The 22,378-nt window shown below is 47.8% G+C and overlaps 1 protein-coding gene across 3 annotated transcripts in view; it reads left to right on the forward strand.

Moving 5' to 3' along the window:
- Positions 1-22,378, forward strand: part of MYO10 (myosin X) — a 227,509-nt gene that overhangs the window by 183,309 nt on the left and 21,822 nt on the right. For all 3 annotated transcript variants that reach the window (XM_047860033.1, XM_047860040.1, XM_047860050.1), the window contains 8 exons: positions 3,713-3,837; positions 3,931-4,045; positions 10,867-10,973; positions 11,821-12,054; positions 12,417-12,462; positions 13,359-14,225; positions 15,072-15,195; positions 19,917-20,160. In XM_047860033.1, the coding sequence (XP_047715989.1) occupies positions 3,713-3,837; positions 3,931-4,045; positions 10,867-10,973; positions 11,821-12,054; positions 12,417-12,462; positions 13,359-14,225; positions 15,072-15,195; positions 19,917-20,160 (1,862 nt within the window). The remainder of the gene's footprint in view (positions 1-3,712; positions 3,838-3,930; positions 4,046-10,866; positions 10,974-11,820; positions 12,055-12,416; positions 12,463-13,358; positions 14,226-15,071; positions 15,196-19,916; positions 20,161-22,378) is intronic.

A 22,378-nucleotide genomic window follows, 5' to 3' on the forward strand; every position in this document is an offset into this window, starting at 1 on the left:
CTCCACTGCGCCCCTCTCTGTCCCAGTCTGCCTACTGGCCATGCCGGCTTCTCTTTCTGCCTCTTAGCTATGGTTCTGCCTCGTGTGAGGACCGCCCCTTCCCCTGCAGTGGTGAATAGAAGCTGTCCGAGCCCAAACTCCGGGTCAGACCTGGGTTCCAATTATGTGCCACCTGTAGCCCCTCATGTTTTTCTTTCTTCTGTGTTCCCAAGGAACTTAATTTCAATTTTTGATATGGTTTCATATTAAGCTATTATATGAGGAGTTGAGGATTGGCGTACATAGCACCCTTCCAAGTTTAAGGGTCCTGGGAAGCAGAATCCAGGCCCTGTGAGGCTGTGTGTGTGTGGACAGGGGCCTAAGAGAAGTCTCTGTAACTTCCTCTCAATTGCTATGAACCTAAAACTACTTTTTTTTTAAATATTCATTTATTTTTGAAAGAGAGAGAGCGTTGGTGAGGGGCAGAGAGAGAGGGGGACAGAGGATCTGAAGCAGGCTCTGCTGACAGCAGTGAGCCCCGTGTGGGGCTTGAACTCACGAACTGTGAGATCATGACCTGAGCCAAACTCAGACACTCAACCAACGGAGCAAGCCAGGCACCCCGTAGAACTGCTTTTTTAAAAATCAAATGATAGTTTTCGAACAGAGAGGGGGGGCCAACCATAAGAGACTCTTAACTACAGAGAACAAACTGACGGTCGATGGGGGGGATGCGGGAGAGAGAGGAGAAGGGCGGATGGGCATTGTGGAGGGCATTTGTTGGGATGAGCACTGGGCGTTGTATGTAAGCGATGAATCATGGGAATCTACCCCCGAAACCAAGCGCACACTGTATACGTTGTATGTTAGCCGACTTGACGTAAGTTATATTTAAAAAACAATAAGAAAAAGATAATAAAATTAAATGTTTAACAACAGTTACGGAGACACTGAGAAGATTAGTGTATGCCCGGGGTTTGGGAGGGGTAGAGATGAGTAGGTGAAGCACAGAGGACTTACAGGGCAGAGAAACTATTCTGCGTCATCCTCTAATGGTGGGTGTATGTCCTTACACATCAAAACCCTTTGAATGCACTAGACTAAGCCCTGTGATGTAAACTGGGGACCCTAGCTGGTGATGAGGTGTCAGTGCGGATTCATTAGCTGTAACAAATGCACCACTGTGGTGGGGGATGTTGATTAAAGGGAAAAATAAATCATCTAGCCCCTCTTTTTTTTTTTTAATCTTCCTCGAGCGTGATTCATGGAACCATGCACATAACAGGTGTTTAAAGACCAGCTGGTTTCCTGCTTTATAGCTTTCCTTCCAAAGCCCATGTTACGGGTTGCCATCCAAACTTCCCCGTTTCGTACTTTGCAGGCAGTCTCTGTCAGCAAGGACTCTGGTTCTGGGAAATTAGTTACCAGCAAAGACCAATGTGCACTGGTGAAGTTTTGAAAGGAACATGCCTTTAAGTTGTGATTTGTCCAGCCCCCAGCTGTGTCATCTTTGAGCATTAAATTCCCCGGGGAAGGACGCTGAAACTAAAAAGAGAACCAACCAGTGGAAATGCAGGCTTACCCCCTCCTCGCGATTGCTGTGTGGGTTGCCCGTGGCGACAATCTGCCTGTGGGTCCCCCCTTCCCTGGTTAAATTACGAGGAAAGGGGCAGAAACACAATCGCGCTGGGAGCCTGGAAAGAGTGGCCGCTCCTGGTGGCTCCCTCCCTCCCTGGGCTGTATGAAATCCTACAACCACACCACACTAATTAGCCCCAGAATGGAAGGGGTTGTCATGGCGACCGAGCACTTTTTAAAGCACAGGAATGGTGTTCATTATTGTTCAGTGTCTTTAGCTGTGGCGGAAAGGTCAGTGTGGCAGTCGGTTTCCATATGAATTTTGGCCCGAGAGCCAAGCTGAAGGTGGAATGTTCCCCGGAGAGGCTGAAGATGGTGAGTGTGGCCGAACTTTCTGGATGGGGCATCACTTTTGTGATATTTTTTTAGGACGTTCTAGGAACTGGTGCCGAGCTAAGGAATCATGTGGACTTTGTTAAGTGGGGATGGGAAGACAAGAGGCAAGGAGAAACAGTATGGGTCAGGAGTGGGGAGAGCTTGAGAGAGGGATCGAGAAAAGTCTTTGAGCGTCGCGTGATTCAATATTAAATTAGTAGGTGTCTTTGACTACGAATTTAACAAAGTTGGCTAAGTCTGGTGCATTATTCCGTGCTTTTTTAATTTTAGCTCTATGCTAATCTTCGTGCATTGCAACTGCTCAGATTATATTCCCAAATATATATAACAGAAGCCTTTTAACCAAATACTTCCAGAACTGTTGCCTCTCTCCATTCTTGTTTTTTTTAACATAACGATAGGTGTAAGAGTAACCAAGGGTAATTTAATTTTGTTTTTGTATTTTTATGTTTTTCTTTTCTAAGAATGTTTAACAAGACGAAAAACTAGTGAGCCACAATTTTTTGGATGTTTGCCCTAACTTATTGGCTGTACTCGGCCAGAATACTGCTGAGTAAAGACAAGTTGACCACATTGTTTGTAGAAGAAACTAAATTAAATATAAGAGAAGTCAGCCTGCTGGAGATGATGGCAGGCTGTTCCATCAAAAGCCGTAGGGGAGATTTGCAGAACGTTCTTCACATTTATTCTTAGCTAGTTTGGGAAGTGTACAGGATAACATGGCTTTAAGCCTAAATTTGTGTTAATGACTGCCTTCATGGGGATTGCAAACTTAAGTCACTTTCCTTTCTCTTTTTTTTTCTTCTTTCTGCACTTTGTAACAATATACTTACATTCTCTGGCCCTGGTTTTCAGTCACTTTGTTCACAGTTGTGTAGGATAACAAAATACAAATTAATTAAAGGGGACGGCTGTTTAGATCGAAAAACAAATCGCTGCCCAAAAGGCCGTAAGTGGGAAATGGCCTACTTTCGGGTTTTACTCTGAAAGACTATTGTCCTGTCTTCACTGCCAGTTTGTTTGGTAACTTGAGTGGATAGGAGAATACATTTCAGAACATTAAGTCTTGGTCTGATTTTTGTGTTTGGTTTGCATTTTCTGGGATTAATTTACCGAGTGAGCATCGTGTAGAACCCTGAATAAATGGAGTATTTGACTAGCTACCGAGAAAATTACAATTCTTTTTCATTTTTGTCTCTTTGGTCCACTGGTGCATTCTCTTTCTCCCCACCCCCAACCTCGCCCACCCCTCCCTCAGCCCCTCACTGGGTCACTATATTCTCTGGCGAAAAAAATCCCTTTCAGTGCCTTGAAAATGAAGTTCAAAACGTAAATAAAGTCACATCTGGATGACACTTTAGGTTCTTTGAAAAGCAGTATGAAACATGGTTGTATGTTTTATGATAGTTAAGACGGAGATTTGCACGTGGATATTAATACCAGGAAGTTATCGGTCTCTGTTAAGATACAATGGTGTCGTGGTTATATTAAGAAATGGTATTGACCGTATTTATCGATGACAGGATGTGAAGTCTAGGACTTCAGAGAATTCAAGGGCAGGGAGTAAGGGCTCGTGGAGGGAGCGGGCAGGATTGACAAGGTGGTGGCCCTTGAAGCCAGGTGATGGGTACCTGGGGGTGGGGTTCACTTTCTAGTCTGTATTTTTGTGCAGGTTCCGTGTGTGTGTGTGTCTGGATCTGTGTGTGCAAAACGGTGACGGGGTGGCCTCGTTAACGCGTCCCCGTCTCGCATGTTTCAGATGCCAGACCAGTTTGACCAGGCGGTTGTGCTAAACCAGCTGCGATACTCGGGGATGCTGGAGACGGTGAGGATCCGGAAAGCCGGGTATGCGGTCCGAAGGCCCTTCCAGGATTTTTACAAAAGGCAAGGCAGGGCCGAATAGATGCTCTTTCTTTTCCGAGGAGCCGGGAAGAGAGCCGTCGTAGGAAGGTGACGCCGGGCGTGTTTCTGTTGCAGGTATAAAGTGCTGATGAGGAACGTGGCCGTGCCCGAGGACATCCGGGGGAAGTGCACAGCCCTGCTGCAGCTCTACGATTCGTCCAACAGCGAGTGGCAGCTGGGGAAGACCAAGGTGAGGTCGCAGAGAAAGCACGATCATGCCCCCAAACTCCTGAGCACCTGTTCTGTGCCCCTGCTAACCAACTACGTTTTGACTCGGGGGAGATACGCTGCCATACTTCCATCCTCTTGTCCCCTGGATGGTTAATATTTTATCTGAAGTCCTTGGCTTTCTAGGAACTCCGTTTTCTGGAACATCGGCTCCTGAGTGCGTAGGCGTGTGTTTTCATTCAGGCAGTCAGTTGGCCAGTTTTGGCTGATGAGCGGTTCAGTGCCATGAGATGCTGGGCTCTGACTTCCAGGAACGGAGACCCCAGACCCTGGTAACTGTTGATAATTCCGCTGCTGAATGCTGTCCTGACACCCCAGGAGCCGTCGTGCGGGAAACCAGCCAGCAGTCTGAAATCCCATCGGGCTGACACAAATCCGGTCCAGAAAACCAAGAGAAGTCCATTTTCTGAACATGCTGGTGTGGCTGATGTGGGGCCTTGACCCCTTATTCCAGACAGGAGTTGAACGGCAGGCAGTTCGGCCCCGATGGCAAAAATTAGCCGCAAAATCAGCGGTGTCACCTGTTCTCCCTGTATCCGGGAACTGCCAGAAACCTCATTTGCCTTTCTGCTCCTGTTTCCTCACTCTGCTCTTGGGCCCCATCACACGGGGAAGGCAGAGATGTGACTCGGGGCGCAGAAAGGCAGGCTGCTGGGGGGTTCGACCTTTGACTATATGCATGTCGTCAAAGGTAAGATGTGGTCCTCCTGTCTGATCGATCTGACCCGAGAGGCTGTGTAGCACCAGGAAAGTATGTTAAAGTTTCTACTCCTATACGTTGTTTTTTTTTTTTTTTTTATGTTCATTAATTTTTTTTTAATGTTTATTTTTGGGAGAGGGAGAGACAGAGCATGAGCAGGGATGGGACACAGAGACAGGGAGACGCAGAACCCAAAGCAGGCTCCAGGCTCCAGCTGTCAGCACAGAGCCTGATGCAGGGCTCGAACCCACAAACGGCGAGATCCTGACCTGGAGTCGGACGCTTAACCCCCTGAGCCACCCAGGTGCCTCTTAATGTTCGTTTATTTTTGAGATCACAGGCGAGGGAGGGGCAGAGAGAGGGAGGGTGAGAATCTCAGTCAGGCTCCCTGTGGGACAGCGCAGAGCCCTGTGCAGGGCTCAAGCCACAAGATCATTAACCAAGCCAAAATCAAGAGTCAGACACCAAACTGACTGAGCCACCCAGGTGCCCCCTGTGACATTCTTTTCAGCCAAAAAATCTTTGTTTAAGAAAAGGGAGGGCACCTGGGTGGCTCAGGTGATTAAACTTCCAGCTTGGGCTCCAGTCGTGATCTCGCAGTTTGTGGGTTTGAGCCCCGCGTCGGGCTCTCTGCTCTCAGCACAGAGCCTGTTTCAGAGTCTCTGTTCCCTTCTCTCTCTCTGCCCCTCCCCCACTTGCGCTGTCTCTCTCTTAAAAATAAATAAACATTAAAAAAAAAAAAAAAGGGTGGGAGTGGGGGAAGGAGAATGATTGTCCTGGTCCATTCGGGCTGTTGTAACAAAATACCACTGACTTAAAGAACAGACATTTATTTACCACAACTTTGGAGGCTGGACGTCTGAGAGCAGGGTGCCAGTGAGTTCAGGTTCTGGTGAGGGCCCTCTTCCTGTGTCCTCACGTGGAGAGAGCTCTGGCTTCTCACCCTCTTCTTACTGGGGCACCAATCCCATCATGGGGCCCCACCCTCCTGACCTCATCCAAACCTACTTACTTCCTAGACGTCCTCCCTCCAAATCCCATCGTGTTGGGGGTTGGAGAGGGCACAGACATTCAGTCCATAACCTCAACGACAAGTACGGAGGCTTCATCTGGGGACCCTCAGCAAGGGAAAGTGTAGGATGGACCTAACTCTTCTACTCTCGAGGAACGTCATCCTTGCCAGGGATTTAAGATCCAAACACCTAACCGGTCAGAGATGGCAGGCAGAGGTATTCTGCTAATTATCTGTTGCCGTGTAACAAACTACCACTAACCCCGTCACTTGAACCACACACGTCTATTATCTCACAGTGTCATGGGTCCCACGCCCAGGTGTGGCTCAGCTAGGTCCCCGGTCGGGGTCTCCCGGGCTGCATTCCCTTCTGGAGCTCGGGTCCTCTTCCCAGCTCACGTGGGGCCACAGTCTAGTTACTTGCGGTTGTAGGACTAAGGTCCCTGTTCTTGCTGGCTGCCCCCTAGGGCTGCTCTCGCCTCCTAGAAGCCCCCCACAGTTACCACGTGATCCTTCCAGCGCCCTCTGGCAACATGGCAGCTGACTTCTTCAAGGCCAGCAGGGGAATCTCGCTGTAGTCTCGTCCAAGGGAGTCTTACATAGTTAACACGTTCACAGAAGTGACATCCCATCACCTTTTCCATATTCTGTTTGCTAGAAGGAAGTCTCAGGAGGTTTCACCCACATTTGCAGGATTAAACAGGGGTGTACCTCCCTGGGGGTCACCTCGGGATGTGTCCTCACAGGTTTCTAGGTCTCTCTACCTGGAATTCCCCTCCTTCCCCGCTCCATCCCACCCATTTAGCTAACCCATCCTTCCAGTCTCAGCTTAGATATGGACTTTGACGTTCTCCATTGAACCCCGCATGCAAAACACCCCCCCAGACCAAGTCAAGCTCCCTCCTCTCTACCTCAGTCCCACCGTGACCCTTGACGTGCTCTCGTGCCATCTTGGCATCGCCTGTTGCCTTCTCTACAATCCCCAGTAGAGAATGTAGACTTAATTGTGTGTTTTTCTTCACAGTGCCCTTACTAGGAGCTCAGTCAGTGATCTGTCAAGTGCTAAAAATCTGTGAGGGATGGAACGAGGAAATTCCCCATTTAGCCACCCGGGGGGGAAACTTTCTAGATAAGACGGTTCAAGTGGAGTTCTTGGCAACACAATATGAATCTGCTCTGACATTTTTCAATCACAAACATCCTGCATTCTCGATCAACCGATGTATTCCCCCTGTGCTGCTGCCTTATACAGTGCAGTAACAGCAGAGATCGTGATGTCTCACATAATACCTCTTGGAGCTCTCAAGGACCAGTCCAGCTTCACCTACAATTACATTATGAAAATCAGGCCCAAGCAAGGCTTGGGGCCAGGCATAGCCCAGGGGACGCCCAGACACAATGACAGGGGCATTGCCCTCCAGGTTACTGCGTTGCTGGGAGAGAAGACATGCATGTCCAAACGATAAGCCATATGGTATCATCGCCTCTAGGAATAAAGACACAGCTTCTTCAGGAGAGGGCTCCCCGTGGACTGAAGTGCTCAGGGAAGCATTGCAGAGGAGGAGATCTTTAAAGGGAAGTTACATTTTAATTGGCGACACATTGGAAGTAGAAGTGGGACGGAAGCGTGACCGTTCACAGAAACACTGGGAAGTAAATGTAAACATTAGAGCGTTGCGATTGTGTCCACTAAATAGCTTTGACCTCGACCAGTGCTTGACTTAATTATACACCAGTATGTGTTTTGGTTGTTGTTGCTGCCAGGTCTTTGTATTGAAAGCCTTGAAACTAATGACCATCTGGGTCTTCTGGTAAAGAAATTTCCACCGTACGTGACAGAGGGAAAGGGGGGGGGACAGTATTGTAGTCAGCAAAGTAAACGTGGCACCAGGTCTGAATTAGTTGGCTTACATAAAACACATTGAGTTCTTGGAAGGCAAGGATTCATATCGGCTGGGGAAGTGTTCGTACTGAAGGTGAGAGTCCCGCCTGAACCCCCCGGTGAACAGCCCGTGCGGGGGATTCCCAGGTGTGTCCCCACCGAGAGGCTGAGGGGAGGGTGACCTGGTTTGGATTTCGCTGCCTTGTGATTCTGACACGTTTCAGTTCTCTGACCACTTGGACTACATTGCCAGACCTTTTCCCCCTTATTCTCTGGTAATAGAGCCCGCAAGAGGTATTTTTATAGACATCTTACTAGAATCATCCTTAGGCTCTTGAGCTATGAGGATAAGGATGAAAAAAAAGCCACAGGAGCTTGTTTGTGTATGAGTCGAGTTCAGCTGAGCAGTCCCTGGAGTGGGCACTGCCCTTTCCTAAGCCGCTTGACAGGGCCTGGCGAGGGCAGCACGTCTGTTCATAGCAGCCGGGTCGTGCCGACTCCATTTCGGCCGCATCCCAGGAAGGCGGGGACGTGACAGCAGGTCACCACTGCGCCGGGAAAAGTGATGTGACTTTCTGTGTGTCGTTGCAGAAATTCAGACTGGGTGTTCTTTTTAATTTTTTTTCTTTATATTTATGTATTTTGAGAGAGAGAAAGTGAGCATGAGCGGGAGAGCGGCAGGGAGAGAATCTCAAGCAGGTGCTACGCTGTTGGCCCAGAGCCCGACGTAGGGCTTGACCCCACGAACTGTGAGATCGAGACCTGAGTAGGACGCTTAACCAGTTGAGCCACCCAGGCGCCCGGGGGTGAAGCTGAGTTGGGTCTCTAGAAGGAATTTGCTCTGTTTGTCCTTGAGGTTAGTGAAAGAAAGTTTAGAAAAAGATGTGGAAGTAAATTTAGTAGGCAGAGCAGAGAGCTCTTTGTGATGGGCGCGAAACTTAACACGAAAGCAGGTATTTCTCTGGTTGTAATTCAAGCCGAGGCATTCCGTAGACTTCCCGATAAGGTGTGGGACACTCTTTCCTTCATAAAACTTTCTATTTGTTCATGGAACAAATATATTGCTCATTAGAACTGACACTTGTTTCATCATAGCTTCCCCACTACCATACTTCCCCAAGATTTGACTTTCTTACTTTAAAAAAAAAATTTTTTTTAATGTTTATTTATTTTTGAGAGAGAGAGAGAGAGAGACCAAGCACGAGCAGGGGGAGGGTCAGAGAGAGGAGACACAGAATCCGAAACAGTCTCCAGGCTCTGAGCTGTCAGCACAGCCCGACACGGGGCTCGAACTCACAGACCGTGAGATCGTGACCTGACCCGAAGCCGGACGCTCAACCGACTGAACCAGCCAGGCGCCCCAACTTTCTTACTTTTAAATGTTCATCAAAGCAACAGCATTAGAGGAAGATCTTTCATATTGAAAAAATAGTTTCAAAGAAGTCAAAATACCTAAAGTCCAGTCTTGATGAAAACTACTTCTAATCCATGGTTTTGATAAACAGATTCCTATTTCTGAAAACTTTTTATTATTAAAAAAAATAAGCTGGGGTGCCTGGGTGCCTCAGTTAGTTAAGTGTCTGCCTTCGACACAGATCATGATCTCACAGTTCATGAGTTCGAGCCCTGAGTTGGGCTTGGTGCTGACAGCTCAGAGCCTGAAGCCTGCTTCAGATTCTCTCTCTCTTTCTCTCTCTCTCTCTCTCTCTCTCTCTCTCTCTCTCTCTGCCCCTCCCCAACTCATGCTCTGTTTCTCAAAAATAAAAATGTTAAAAATAAACAAATAAGCCTTATACTTGTAGCTTCTGTCCTGTTTTTTTTCTTTTGCCAAAGATGTAGTCTCTTCATGAATCAACCGAGCGTATCATTGCAATTATAGGAAGAGGGTTCCGTGAAACACTTTTCTAGGAGAATTGTTTGTGGTAGAGTTTTGCCAAGTGCTCGGGAATCCAGAGTGGGAGTAAGTAAAGCTTCTGTGAGTCACATGGTGGTAGGAATCTTTATTTGCTTTTTTGCCCACATGTCAGAAGAGACAGAACAGAGTCTGGGGAAATGTGCTATTAAGAAAACATAATGCATCATTATAGGCTAGAATGATTCACCGGAGCATAAATCAAAACATCATGAGAGAGAGTGTCATTTAGCCCCCTGCCCACTGCCACCAAAATGTTTCCACGCTGTTAATAGAGGAGCATAAAAACGTGGCACCTAGTTTTTCTAGGGAATGATTCAGAATTTCTTATGCATGCAGTAATTCTGAAATTACACAATTAAAAGCTACCTTGATTGAGGGAGGGTCTTAATATTTTCACATCTTTTCAAATCGTGGGAATTCTGATACAACGCCAGTAATTAGATACACTCCCCTTATGTCATGAGTGTGGGATTCAGGTGTCTGTTCCCAGATACAGGCCAGCCAATAGCTACGATCTGTGTAGTCTCAATTCTGGTATTCTTGTGATGGCCAAACTGAGACGGGGTGGAAATGGTGCCATTCTGATTTCAAACTCAGTCTTCAATTTTTTTAAATAAAGCTATTTATTTATTAAGTTTCTTTCTTTTGAGACAGCTAGTGCGAGCGGAGGAGGGGCAGAGAGATGGGGAGAGAGAATCCCAAGCAGGCTCCGTGCTGCCAGCACAGAGCCCAATGCAGGGCTCGAATCCACGAACCATGAGATCATGACCTGAGCCAAAGTTGGATGCTTAGCCAACTGAACCACCCAGGCGCCCCTCTTTCCTTTTTTTAACATAGGGTGTCTCTATATTTCTTGTGACTTACACTTCGTGTAGGACTGGTGCTGGTTCATGAACTATTTGTCCCATGATGAGATAAGTGATTATAAACTTTAATGGCAACTTCATAGCCCGTTATGACTATTGAATCTAATAACCCCCCAAAATGGGACTTTTCCATATTTTTGCTTTTTCTTTCTAATAACATATTTTTACTATATTTTACAAATGTCTTAGTACGTGACAGAGGGAAAGTTGACAAAACAAAGCAGCCCTTCCCCAAGGGGAGTTTGAGAAGCACTGGAGTTTGAGTTCTAGAATGCACGGCTGTGTGTTTGGAGCAAACTTATGGAGAGAGAAGAAAGCCTTACCTCCCCTACAGATCTCTGACCCAGAAAGAATCTCCTTTTACCAGCCATGTTCTTTGCTTCTGATGTGTCACTTTCCCTCGGGCAGGTCTTCCTCCGGGAATCCCTGGAGCAGAAACTGGAGAAGCGGCGGGAGGAGGAAGTTACGAGGGCAGCCATGGTGATCCGGGCCCACATCTTGGGCTACTTAGCACGGTAAGGGGAGGGGAGAGGCCATCAAGCGCCAAGAGGAGGGCTTCCATACTATGTGTCCCCGGGCGGGGCAGCCCCTGTCATTTGCTTTCATTTACAGTAGACCTGGATGGAGGTTAGGACCAGGCTCTGGAGAGTCTCGGGTCAGTGCTCGTAACTAGCGATGCCAGATGCCCAGTTGGCTTGACCTGGACAGAAAGTAGGAAAGGGGCCTTCTGGTATCTCCATTAGAGCCATGGCAGGAGAGGACAGTGCTGAGATACTTAAATCGTTTACCCAGTTCCTCTGTATCGTGTATGGAAGCTGCGGGCAGTCTGGTTGTTTGGACTTTGCTGTTATCTCATCGCGTCCACAGAGGCCCGCTCTCCAGTGTTTGCCCAGCGAGGCAGCTTCTGGTCTGGTGCACTTGAGTCCTGTCCATCTCTGCGGACCTGAGCGCCACATGAAACCCCATGCCGTGACATTTTCTGAAGGACAAAACCATCCTGCTGTGGCATTTCACCACCCCCTCCCCCTGCCCCCATCATGGGAACAGGAGACCATATCAAATCTCTTTTGGTCCTGTTTACAACCCAACTTCTGCCAAGACCATTCAGAGTCAGCATTAGGGGTTATGGGTTTATTTAGCCAAGACAATGATAGGGTTCTTACTTTAGCTTTGTTTGTTATTATTCTTTTGTTTTTCTTCTGTTTTGTCCAAAGGGGCCTCCTGTTCACTCCCGTCTCTATAATGAGACTTTCCAAATAGGCCCTGTTCTTTTGTCTTGTAGCATTAACGTAAACTCCTCTGGAGAGCTCGGAGCCTCGTTACCTCAACAATTCTGTTGTGCTGCTCTGTGTTCATTTTCAGGAAGCAATACAGAAAGGTCCTTTATTGCGTGGTGACCATACAGAAGAATTACAGAGCGTTCCTTCTGAGGAAGAGATTTTTGCACCTGAAAAAAGCAGCCATAGTTTTGCAGAAGCAACTCCGAGGTCAGATCGCTCGGAGAGTTTACAGACAGCTGCTGGCGGAAAAACGGGAGGAGGAAGAAAAGAGGAAACGGGAGGAAGAGGAACAGAGGAAACGGGAGGAAGAGGAGAGGTATGGTAGCTTTCTTGCTCGGATGAGGAGGGCGCCTTTTGAGTTTTAAAGTCAATATCTATTCTTGCAGCAAGAATTCCCAATGGATGCTGCAGAACCATCTATTTGAAACATTACCTCTTGGCGGCTTGGGGATAAAATTCCTTGGTAGCATTGACAGCTGACTTCTGTGCGTTCTTACTCATGCACAGAGTGATTAATTTACCAAAGGATAAGGGTCCCATCCTTCATTCTTTTTAAGTTGTCTTGAGCAAAGCATTTTTTTTAAAAAGTTGGCTCTCTCTGAAAAGTGCTTCTAGGATGTTTTCTCTGCTTCGGTTTATTTTCACTTTTTTTTTTTTTTTTTTTTTAACTGTTTTTAGAGAAAGAGAGAGGGCTCGAAGAGAAGCTGAGCTCCGCGCCCAACAGGTAAAGAGTGCCACAACCACGCGGCCTCTCGTCTACCCGTTTCCTTCCCGCGTCAAACACGCTGAATCAAGGATCTGAAGCTAAAATAAAGTATAAAGCTACAAGAAGAATTTTAAAGGAGATCTTTACGATGCAACCCATTACAACCGAGTATAAAGACTGTATTAGTTTGCTAGTCCTGCCATAACAAAATACCACAGCCTACGTGGATTCGACAACAAATGGTTATCTCATGATCGTGAAGGCTAGACACCCAAGAGGAAGTTACCAGCAGATTGGGTTTCTTCTGAGGCCTCTCTCCTTGGCTTGCACACGGCCACCTTCTCCCTGTGTCCTCCTGAGGTCTTACGTTTGTGTGCGTGCATCCCTGGTGTCTCCGTGTGTCCCAGTCTCCTCTTCCTATAAGGACACCAGTCGTTGGGTGACAGTCACATCCTCATGGCCTTGTTCTAACTCCGTCACTTCTCTAAAAGCCCTTTCTCCGGGGGCGGCCGGGGGCCTCAGTGAGTTAAGCGACGGACTCTTGATTTCTGCTCAGGTCATGATCTTGCTGTTGGTGAGATCGAGTCCTGCGTGGGGCTCCAGGCCGAGAGCACAGAGCCTGCCTGGGATTCCCTCTCCCTCTCTCTTTGTCCCTCCCCTGTGCGTGCCCTCGCGCGCTCTCTCACTCTCGCTCTCTCAAAATAAGCTTTAGAAATAAAAGCCCTGCCTCCAAATACACATTCTGAGGTACTGAAGATGAGGTTTCAGGGCATCAGCTTGGAGGGGGCGGCACACACACACACAGTCTTCCCCTAACACCTACCTCTCCTCACGCTTCTTGACTGCAAAGGAGGAACGATGCTTGCCCTCCTCGCAGTGACCCTGGCTGACCTCTTCCCTCTTCTTCGGCCCAGGAGGAAGCCGCGAGGAAGCAGCAAGAACTGGAAGCCTTGCAGAAGAGTCAGAGGGAGGCCGAGCTGCGCCGTGACCTGGAGAAGCAGAAGGAAAACAAGCAGGTGGAGGAGATCCTCCGGCTGGAGAAGGAGATCGAGGACCTGCAGCGCATGAAGGAGCGGCAGGAGCTGTCCTTGACCGAGGCCTCCCTGCAGAAGCTGCAGCAGCTGCGGGACCAGGAGCTCAAGAGGCTGGAGGACGAGGCGTGCCGGGCGGCGCAGGAGTTCCTGGAGTCGCTCAACTTCGACGAGATCGACGAGTGCGTCCGCAACATCGAGCGCTCCCTGTCGGTGGGCAGCGAGTTCTCGGGCGAGCCGGCGGCGCCCGCGGAGAGCGCGTGCGCAGAGAAGCCCAGCTTCAACTTCAGCCAGCCCTACCCGGAGGAGGAGGTGGACGAGGGCTTCGAGGCGGACGACGACGCCTTCAAGGATTCGCCCAACCCCAGCGAGCGCGGCCACTCGGACCAGCGGACCAGCGGCATCCGCACCAGCGACGAGTCCTCGGAGGAGGACCCCTACATGAACGACACGGTGGTGCCCACGAGCCCCAGCGCGGACAGCACGGTGCTCCTCGCCCCGTCGGAGCGCGGCTCGTCCGGAGGGGAGCCCACCTACTGCTTGCCCCAGAACGGCGGGGGCCTCCCCTCCCCGGACGGCGACTACGACTACGACCAGGACGACTACGAGGACGGCGCCATCACCTCGGGCAGCAGCGTGACCTTCTCCAACTCGTACGGCAGCCAGTGGTCCCCGGACTACCGGTGCTCCGTGGGCACCTACAACAGCTCCGGGGCCTACCGCTTTAGCTCAGAAGGGGCGCAGTCCTCGGTGAGTGCGGACCACGGTGGGGGGGGAAGGGGGGGGGTCTGCAGTCCACACCCTGGGTGCCCCCTCTCCTGGGAGGACGAGCCAAGATTTCCAAGGCAGGCTCTTGAAGATGCTCCCCAAACCCCCTTCTCTTGCCGAAAGCAGTGGCATCAGCAAATGGAACTTCGAGGTGCCTGTTGTAGGTTGAACAGAGCCCGGAATTGCAATTTTGCGTTTTGCCCCGAGTCTAAGGAAACTGGCATTGTCCGTGGAAACTTGAGTCGGCCTGTCCTAGCTTCCCAGCAGGTTGGGAAATATGACCCGCTCGGAATTAGAGCTAGAATTGCCAAGGGCATCCTGGAGAAGCGGCCCTTACGGTAGCTTCACGGTCCACCCCACGAGATGTTCTACCCTGTGCGCGTTGTAAGGGAGGACCGTTTAGTGCTTATATGTGCTCTTTCCAACTTGTGGGTTTATTTATAGTTTACTCTAATTTTCCCCCATTGACTGCGCATTAAATACCCCCTTGATTTTCTAAGACTTGAAGATATTTTTATCGTAGTAATTTAAAGGGAATTAACTCTTGGATGGTTTGATTAAAATTATACCCTTGAACAGCAGTGTTTTTAGAACAGCCTTTGGATTCAAGTCTGTCTCGCATTTTATGTATCCATTGGGTGGGCCACTCGACCTTAAAAGTCAGTATTTGGAGATTCTTTTGATGACCACCGGTGTTGTAATGGTATGAATCCACGTGTTGCCTCTTTGTCAGTTTCTGTTTTGTTCAATGTCAATCGATGGCTGGGCATTTTTGTTGCTTTTTCTGTTTTGCTCACCACTGGCTCTCTCTCTCTTCTCCTTGTCCAGTTTGAAGATAGCGAAGAGGACTTTGATTCTCGGTTTGATACAGACGATGAGCTTTCTTACCGGCGGGACTCTGTGTATAGCTGTGTCACCCTGCCTTACTTCCACAGCTTCCTGTACATGAAAGGTATGACCTGTGTCACCAGGGTGTCAGGGTTGGGGGTGGAGCCTTATCACTTGGGCTGATCGAGGGGCACCAGGGACGTCAATCTCCGTTCCCCCTTCCCCTTCCCTGGTGTTAGGTCCTCTTAGGTGAGTGAAGGGTGCCCTGGGGCCATGACATGGGTGACGTGATCATGCCATAGAGAGCTGCTTTGACTCTCCACAGTTGGTGCACCGTGTTAGGACAGAGGCTGCAGCCCCTGCCACCATATTCCATCCCTCGCTCCTCTCTCTTGCCTCCCCATCTCATTTCTGTGCTCTTTTCCTTTCTTCCTACATCTCCCCTCCCCTGCCCCCAATTTTTCTCTCTTACACACGCGTGTCCACACACACACACGTGTTTCTGCAGGAGTTGGTATAGCCCATTGTAATGATACACTACACTTTTCCCTCCCACACCAGTGTCCAAGAACCCAGAAGGGTTTCCTGCATATCCATGGGGGAACAGTAAAGATTTGAGAGAATGGTGCACCTTGCCTTGACTGCTTATGACACCTGCTGTCTGCCCCATCCTTCATGATGAGGATTTTGGTTGTGTGGGTTGAGTATTAAATTTTGAACGCGCTGAGCTGACCCTTCATACTTAAGGACTTCGGGGGCGCCTGGGTGGCGCAGTGGGTTAAGTGTGGGACTCTTGATTTAGGCTCAGGTCACGATCTCTTGGTCCTAGAGTTCAAGCCGCGCGTCAGGCTGTGTGCTGACAGAGCAGAGCCTGCTTGGAATCCTCTCTCTCTCCCTCTCTTTCTCTCTCTCTCTCTGAAAATTAATACAGAAACTTAAAAAAATAAAATACTTAAGGACTTGGAAGCATTCTGCTTTTGGAAAAGAACTTAATTAGAACCTTACAGTCCTACCTTATTCCTGTTGTCAACTCTGACTTCTGAATCGGTGACAGGGAGTGTGAGAAGTCACCGTCATCACCATGTTTTGGTAGGAGTTTCACTTGGATCACTGAAGGAAGGGACTGCCTGGTTTCCCACATGCCCCTCGACTGGACGCGGGAAGGGGTCTGGATCTTGGGGAGGAGGCAGGGATAAGAACCACTGTCTGCCGGATGGCACCCTTCACTCCGCCCTGCCTTTTCTTTCCCTTCCCCGTTTCGTGGTCAGCGAGTGCGTCTTCTCTGACTCTTCACTTTCTTTTCTGCGGCTGCTTTCTTCATTTGCTTTGCCTTTCCTTCTTTTCTCCTTCATGGAAAAGTTTTTTCTTCTGTTTTCCCTTTCCCTGTTCCTTCTGTTCTTTGCTTCTCTCGTCTTCTACTGACATATTTCTTTTTTCATATCATTTGTCCTCCTCTGTATTTTTTCTTTTCTTCACTTACATTTTTCTTTTAATTTGATTTCTCTTTTTTGTTTTTTTTGTTTTTTTTTTTTGCTACTTCCGTCCCCGTCTTCAACATCAGTCTAGTTACTAACATCAGTCACTCGCTTTTCAAATTTCTGCTGTGCTCAGCCCCAGATCCCCAAGGCGCTCATGGAAACCCCACCAGGTTTAGTTTAGGGACCATCTTCCTATTGCCTGGAGTCACTGGTTAGTGGAAATTTTTATGGTTGTGCTGAATGAAAAAGATTGAAAAATCCTAACCAAGCAACCAAGTGTTCATTGGAATAATCGATGAAAGAAAAAAATTAATCGCAAATCAGAACCTAATCTAATAAGTATCGAATCAGCATTCTGAGATTTTCTCGTATAAGGAAAAAAAAAATATTCTGTCATGCATTTCTCAGAATAAATATAAGCTTTTTATTATTACTATATTTCCCCTGCCCCTAATTAATCTGGTTCCCTAAATGAGCTTTAAAAATTCCCTATACGTCACTCTTACTTAGAATATATGACATTGGCTTATTGCATAATTGTCTGATTAAAGCAAATGAGATTAGGGAAAAGTAAAGCTATATTCAAAGCATCAAAATTGTAAGATTAAACAATGAGGGGTGCCTGGGTGGCTCAGTCGGTTGAGCATCCAACTTCAGCTCAGGTCATGATCTCAACTCAGGTCATGAGTCATGATCTCAGGTCATGTCTGTGCTGACAGCTCAGAGCCTAGAACTTGCTTCAGATTCTGTTGTCTCTCTCTCTGCCCCTCACTTGTGTTTGTTCTCTCTCTCTCTCTCTCTCTTTTTTCTCGAAAATAAACATTTTTTAAAAAAGATTAAAGCATTAAAAGCTCAAGAAGGTAAGCAAGTAAATTTTTGGCAAACTCCTCTTAATAAAACAAATTATATAAATGAATCACCTTTAAAAAAATTTTTTTTTAATGTTTATTTATTTTTGAGACAGAGACAGAGCTTGAATGGGGGAGGGTCAGAGAGAGAGAGGGAGACACAGAATCTGAAACAGGCTCCGGGCTCCGAGCTGTCAGCACAGAGCCCGACGTGGGGCTTGAACCCACAGACTGCAAGATCATGACCTGAGCCAAAGTCAGACGCTTAACCAACTGAGCCACCCAGGCGCCCCAAAATGAATCACCTTTAAAAAAAATTTTTTTAATGTTTGTATTTATTTTTGAGAGACAGAGACAGAAAACTAGTGAGGGAGGGACAGAGAGAGAGGGAGACACAGAATCCGAAGCAGGCTCCAGGCTCTGAACTTGTTTTGAGAAACAAAACAGTTTCCTCCGGGCTTGTTTTGAGAAACCAGATTAAAGCCACAAATCAGAAAGCAAAAGTCTAATTCCGGTAGCCCTTTGCGAGTTCGTAGTTTGTGAAGGAAACCGCTCTGGAGCAGGGTGTGGTCACAGACTTCACAGCTAGGTGAGCACGAAATGCTTTAGGTTTAAGAAGGCATCGATGTGTGCGACAAAAACAGGTCCCTTTGCACACCAAACGCGGACCAGTGTCGTCCTGGCTTCATTTGTTCCAGGGTGAGGTTTAGGTCTGTAGCCATTGAAGCAAATCGTTGAAGAAATTAATCTGAGAAGGTCTGTTTTCAAGTTATATGCGATTTGTAAAAGAAAGCATTTTCTTTATTTCTTCTTTCAGTATCCGTGTTCAGGGTGCCTTATTTTTATTACTGGCTGGTCAAAAAAATAAAAATAAAAAACCTGTCACTTTATAATACATTAATGAAGTAGATTAGTTGGTGGATTTGTTAAGAGATTTTTGATTAATGGTGGTTAAGATGTCATCTTTGAGTGTCCTTGGGAAATCTAGAATACTGAGGTCTATTGTGATAGCGTGAGAAGGGAGGGGCGGAGAGAGGGACTCCCAAGCAGGCTCCACACAAAGCCTGACTCCAACCCACAAACCAGAAGATCGTGACCTGAGCCTAAACCAGCAGTCAGCCGCCCCACCGACTGAGCTGCTCAGGCAACCCGGGAAATCTGGAATACTAAGATAAAATTATTCTGCTAGAAAAAAGATTCAAACTTTTTTTTAAGATTTTATTTTTAAGTGATCGCTACAGCCAGTGTGGGGGCTCGAACTCAGATCAGGAGTCGCATGCCTCACCGACTGAGCCAGCCCGGATACCCTTTAGAAATACTTTTTATCTTGTGAAAGATAAATTTATTCTGTCTGCCTTCTCTTAACCAAAAATATTTCTAGTAAATAAGTTACAGCAAAGTTCTCATGTTTTTGCTTTTTTCCTTTTAAAAAAAATTTTTAAGGTTTGTTTTTCAGTAAGTGGGAGAGATGGAGTGTGAGTGGGGGAGGGGCAAAGAGAGACAGAGACGCAGAATCCAAAGCAGGCTTCAGGCTCCGAGCTGTCAGTACAGGGCCTGACACAGGGCTGATCTCATGAACCGTGAGATCATGACCTGAGCCAAAGTCAGCTTCGCCTGACTCTTAACCGACTGAGCCACCCAGGCGCCCCTGAATTCTCATTTTTAAGGCCCAGTCACAACTGTTTCATGTTCTAAATCTTCTACGTTTTACATATAAACCGTTTTCAGGTGATGCTTTTCTTCGAAAAGAATATGGTTACCCGAAAAAGTCCTATTTTATTTTCCTGTGTAAGTTTTCAGTCTGGATCCCCACATTGACCAAATAAGGAATGTGTAAACTTTTGACACCATTTAAAAATGACACCATTTTAAAAATTAGAAATTTTTTTAATGTTTATTTCTTTTGAGAGAGAGACAGAGCGCGAGTCGGGGGAAGGGCAGAGAGGGCAACAGAATTTGAAGCAGGCTGAGCAATCTGGGCAATTGAATTTGAGCAATCTGAGCCGTCGGCACAGAGCCTGACGTGGGGCTCCAACTCCCTGACGGCGAGATCATGACCTGAGCCGAAGTGGGACGCTCAACCGACTGAGCCACCCAGGCGCCCCTCTTTGACATCATTTTAAATTAATTTCTCCTTTCTGGGGCATTTGAGATCCGCATGATCCATACATACAGAAATGCTTCTTGCACCATGGCCCTTGACTCGTGCTGGGGGTTAGAGTGTCAGCTCGTCATTTGCGTTTCTGATAGCCCCTCACCAGGATTTCCCAGCTGAGTAGGAAGTGCTCCGGACATAAGGAAGGGACAGCGTTCCCGTGTGGTCCAACCAAGCTAGCGTAACATCTCCCCCTCCGCCTCCTGAACACAAGCCAGCGGCACCGAGGCTTCGTTGAGGGGCGTCCGGGGGTGGGTTGGCTGGGTGAGGTGAAAGGAAGGCAGAACCTCGAAACCTGCTGAACTTGTCATCCAATGTGATCGACTTTTCTTGCACCCCTCCCTACCCAATGTGGGGGCCACAGGTGGCTTAATGAACTCCTGGAAACGTCGCTGGTGCGTGCTCAAGGACGAAACCTTCCTGTGGTTCCGCTCTAAGCAGGAGGCCCTCAAGCAAGGCTGGCTCCACAAAAAAGGCGGCGGCTCCTCGACACTGTCCAGGAGAAATTGGAAGAAGCGCTGGTTTGTCCTCCGCCAGTCCAAGCTGATGTACTTTGAAAACGACAGTGAGGAGAAGCTCAAGGGCACCTTGGAAGTCCGCACGGCAAAGTATGTCGATGGACTGTGCAGGTGGCCCCGGTGGGTGGCGCTCTGGGGCTGCCGGACCGTGGGTGTCGCTTCCTCCAAAGCCACCGGTCCGCGGGCTGGAGTAGGGGTTGAGTGCCCCCTCTCCCCCTCTTCCCCCTCTTCCCCCTCCTCCCCCCTCCTCCCTTCCCCTCTTCTCTTTTTGATTACCTTTCACTCATAGAGGTGTTTTTTGGAATGCATTTTTTTGTCTTTTACTAACGTGGGATATACCAGCCATCTTCATTCCCAGCAATGACAGGAACAGAGCTAGGCTTTGAATCCAACAAACCCCCTTTTTCTGCTCCCCCCCCCCCTTGTATAGAACCAAATCACTGGACTAGTGGACTATTATTTAGTTAAAAATTCAGGAAGTTGGACTTAGCGGCAACTGGGTAGCTTGATACATATGTAGAAAATAAGTAAAATAAGCTACGAGACATGAGATTAACTCCTGAAATCACGAGACCTGAAATTAGCATTTTGTTTCCAACCAGCACTGGCAACTCTTGAACTTTTTTTATTGAAAAGTGGGAGGTTAAACAGGGAAAGCGTTTTGTGCATTTAATTTTAAGGGCAAACAATGAAGTGCAGACAGCAGAGTATTAGACTTTCCAGGCTGCCCCTCGGGGTTTGTTAGGAGCCCAGGCTCCAGAACAAGAGTGAGTGTGTACGATCGGGAGTCTAAACCCTACAAGAAATTTTCATAGCACGACACAGCCCTGTGCCTCTGCCTCTCAGCTCTGTGTATTTGTTCTTCCTCCTGATTCACCCCACAGAAGGCCCACCCACAAATGCCAGGAAGCTCAGAGGAGGAGGGCAGAGAGAGAATTTCAGTGGTGGAAATTGATGTATATGTCCTCATGCACCTGACTCTGTGCTGCTTGATAAAGCCCCGTTTCCAGGTGCTTTGTGAGAATTCCAGAGTTAAGGAGATGTTAGCTATCATGCGGTCATTTCTGTCCTACTCTGTAGAGGAAGGACATTAAATTCTTAGGGTTTCGCCACATTAAGATTTTTTGTTGAGATTAATTAAAATGTTTCATTTTATTAAAGAAGATTTCAATCCTATGCAGGAGTAGGTGGGAGAATATAACGAAGTGCCTGTGGTCACTCCCCAGCTTTCAGCAGAGACCCACCCCCGCCCCAGGGCCGAAGTGTTTCACCCATAACCCCACCCTGCACTCCTTCCCTTACTAACTGTTCTGTAAAACACACATCATATAATTTTGTCTCTAAATAGTTGAGTAGACACTTAAAGGTTAAGACTCTCAATACATAATCACACTCTAACAGTTAAAAAATAACTCTTTAGTCATCCAAGCTCCAGTCATTGTTCAAATTTATCCAGCTGTCTTGTAAATAGAGGCGATAGTGCTCTCCTTGGTTCGGGCTGGCTTATTTCTTCAAGTCAGAATTCAAATAAGGTCTGTAATCTTTAACTAATTGGCCCATCTCTCAAGCCTTTGGCGGTTTGTACAGCATTCCCCTCCATCGTTTTCTTCACTCACTCGCTGTCACTGATGAGGCCACCACATTTATCCTACGGAGTTTCCAGATGATGTGTACTGTGACCCTGACAATATCATCACTCACTCATCTCCAGGGAAGCTTTTTACGAGTGTGGGTCCCTGCCCCCGCCAGAGAGCACCCATCTGGGTTTTCTGAAAGTTTCCCAGGATTCGGATAGGCCACTGTGGTTCAGACGCACAGCCTTACGACTAGATCCGTGTCCCCTCTCATTTCCCATACAAGATTGCTGAGTTCCCGAGAGGCAAAGCGGCTGGTCCAGTATGACACGGTCTGGACACTCCCCTGGAGCCCTACTCGAGAGGCCCCTCTAACCAGACGCTTGGCTGGTGGCCGCCCACTTATCACCTCTCGCCTCCTGCTCAGCAAGGGCAGGAATCCTCGCTATCTTGACTTTTAAAAATATTTTATCTTGTGTGATTCCAGCTGTAAGGTTTTTATTTTTTCTAACTAGCAAGCCTGTTGAGTTTTGTAGATGTGGAATCCGTGTTTTACTGTGAAGAGTGGTACTACTTGGGTTGGCAAAGCAAGCTGGCTTTATCCCCAAGACCCTTCTTCACCAAATATTTTACCATCTGGTCCCATCTCAACACCTGCTTGTATTTCATCCTGATCTTGTTAACCTGCTCCATCGATTTTAAACCTCTAATGTTGTGCAGGGCATGTTGGGATG

This window comes from Prionailurus viverrinus, chromosome A1 (assembly GCF_022837055.1).
Source record: "Prionailurus viverrinus isolate Anna chromosome A1, UM_Priviv_1.0, whole genome shotgun sequence".
In the NCBI taxonomy this organism is placed as follows: domain Eukaryota; kingdom Metazoa; phylum Chordata; class Mammalia; order Carnivora; family Felidae; genus Prionailurus; species Prionailurus viverrinus.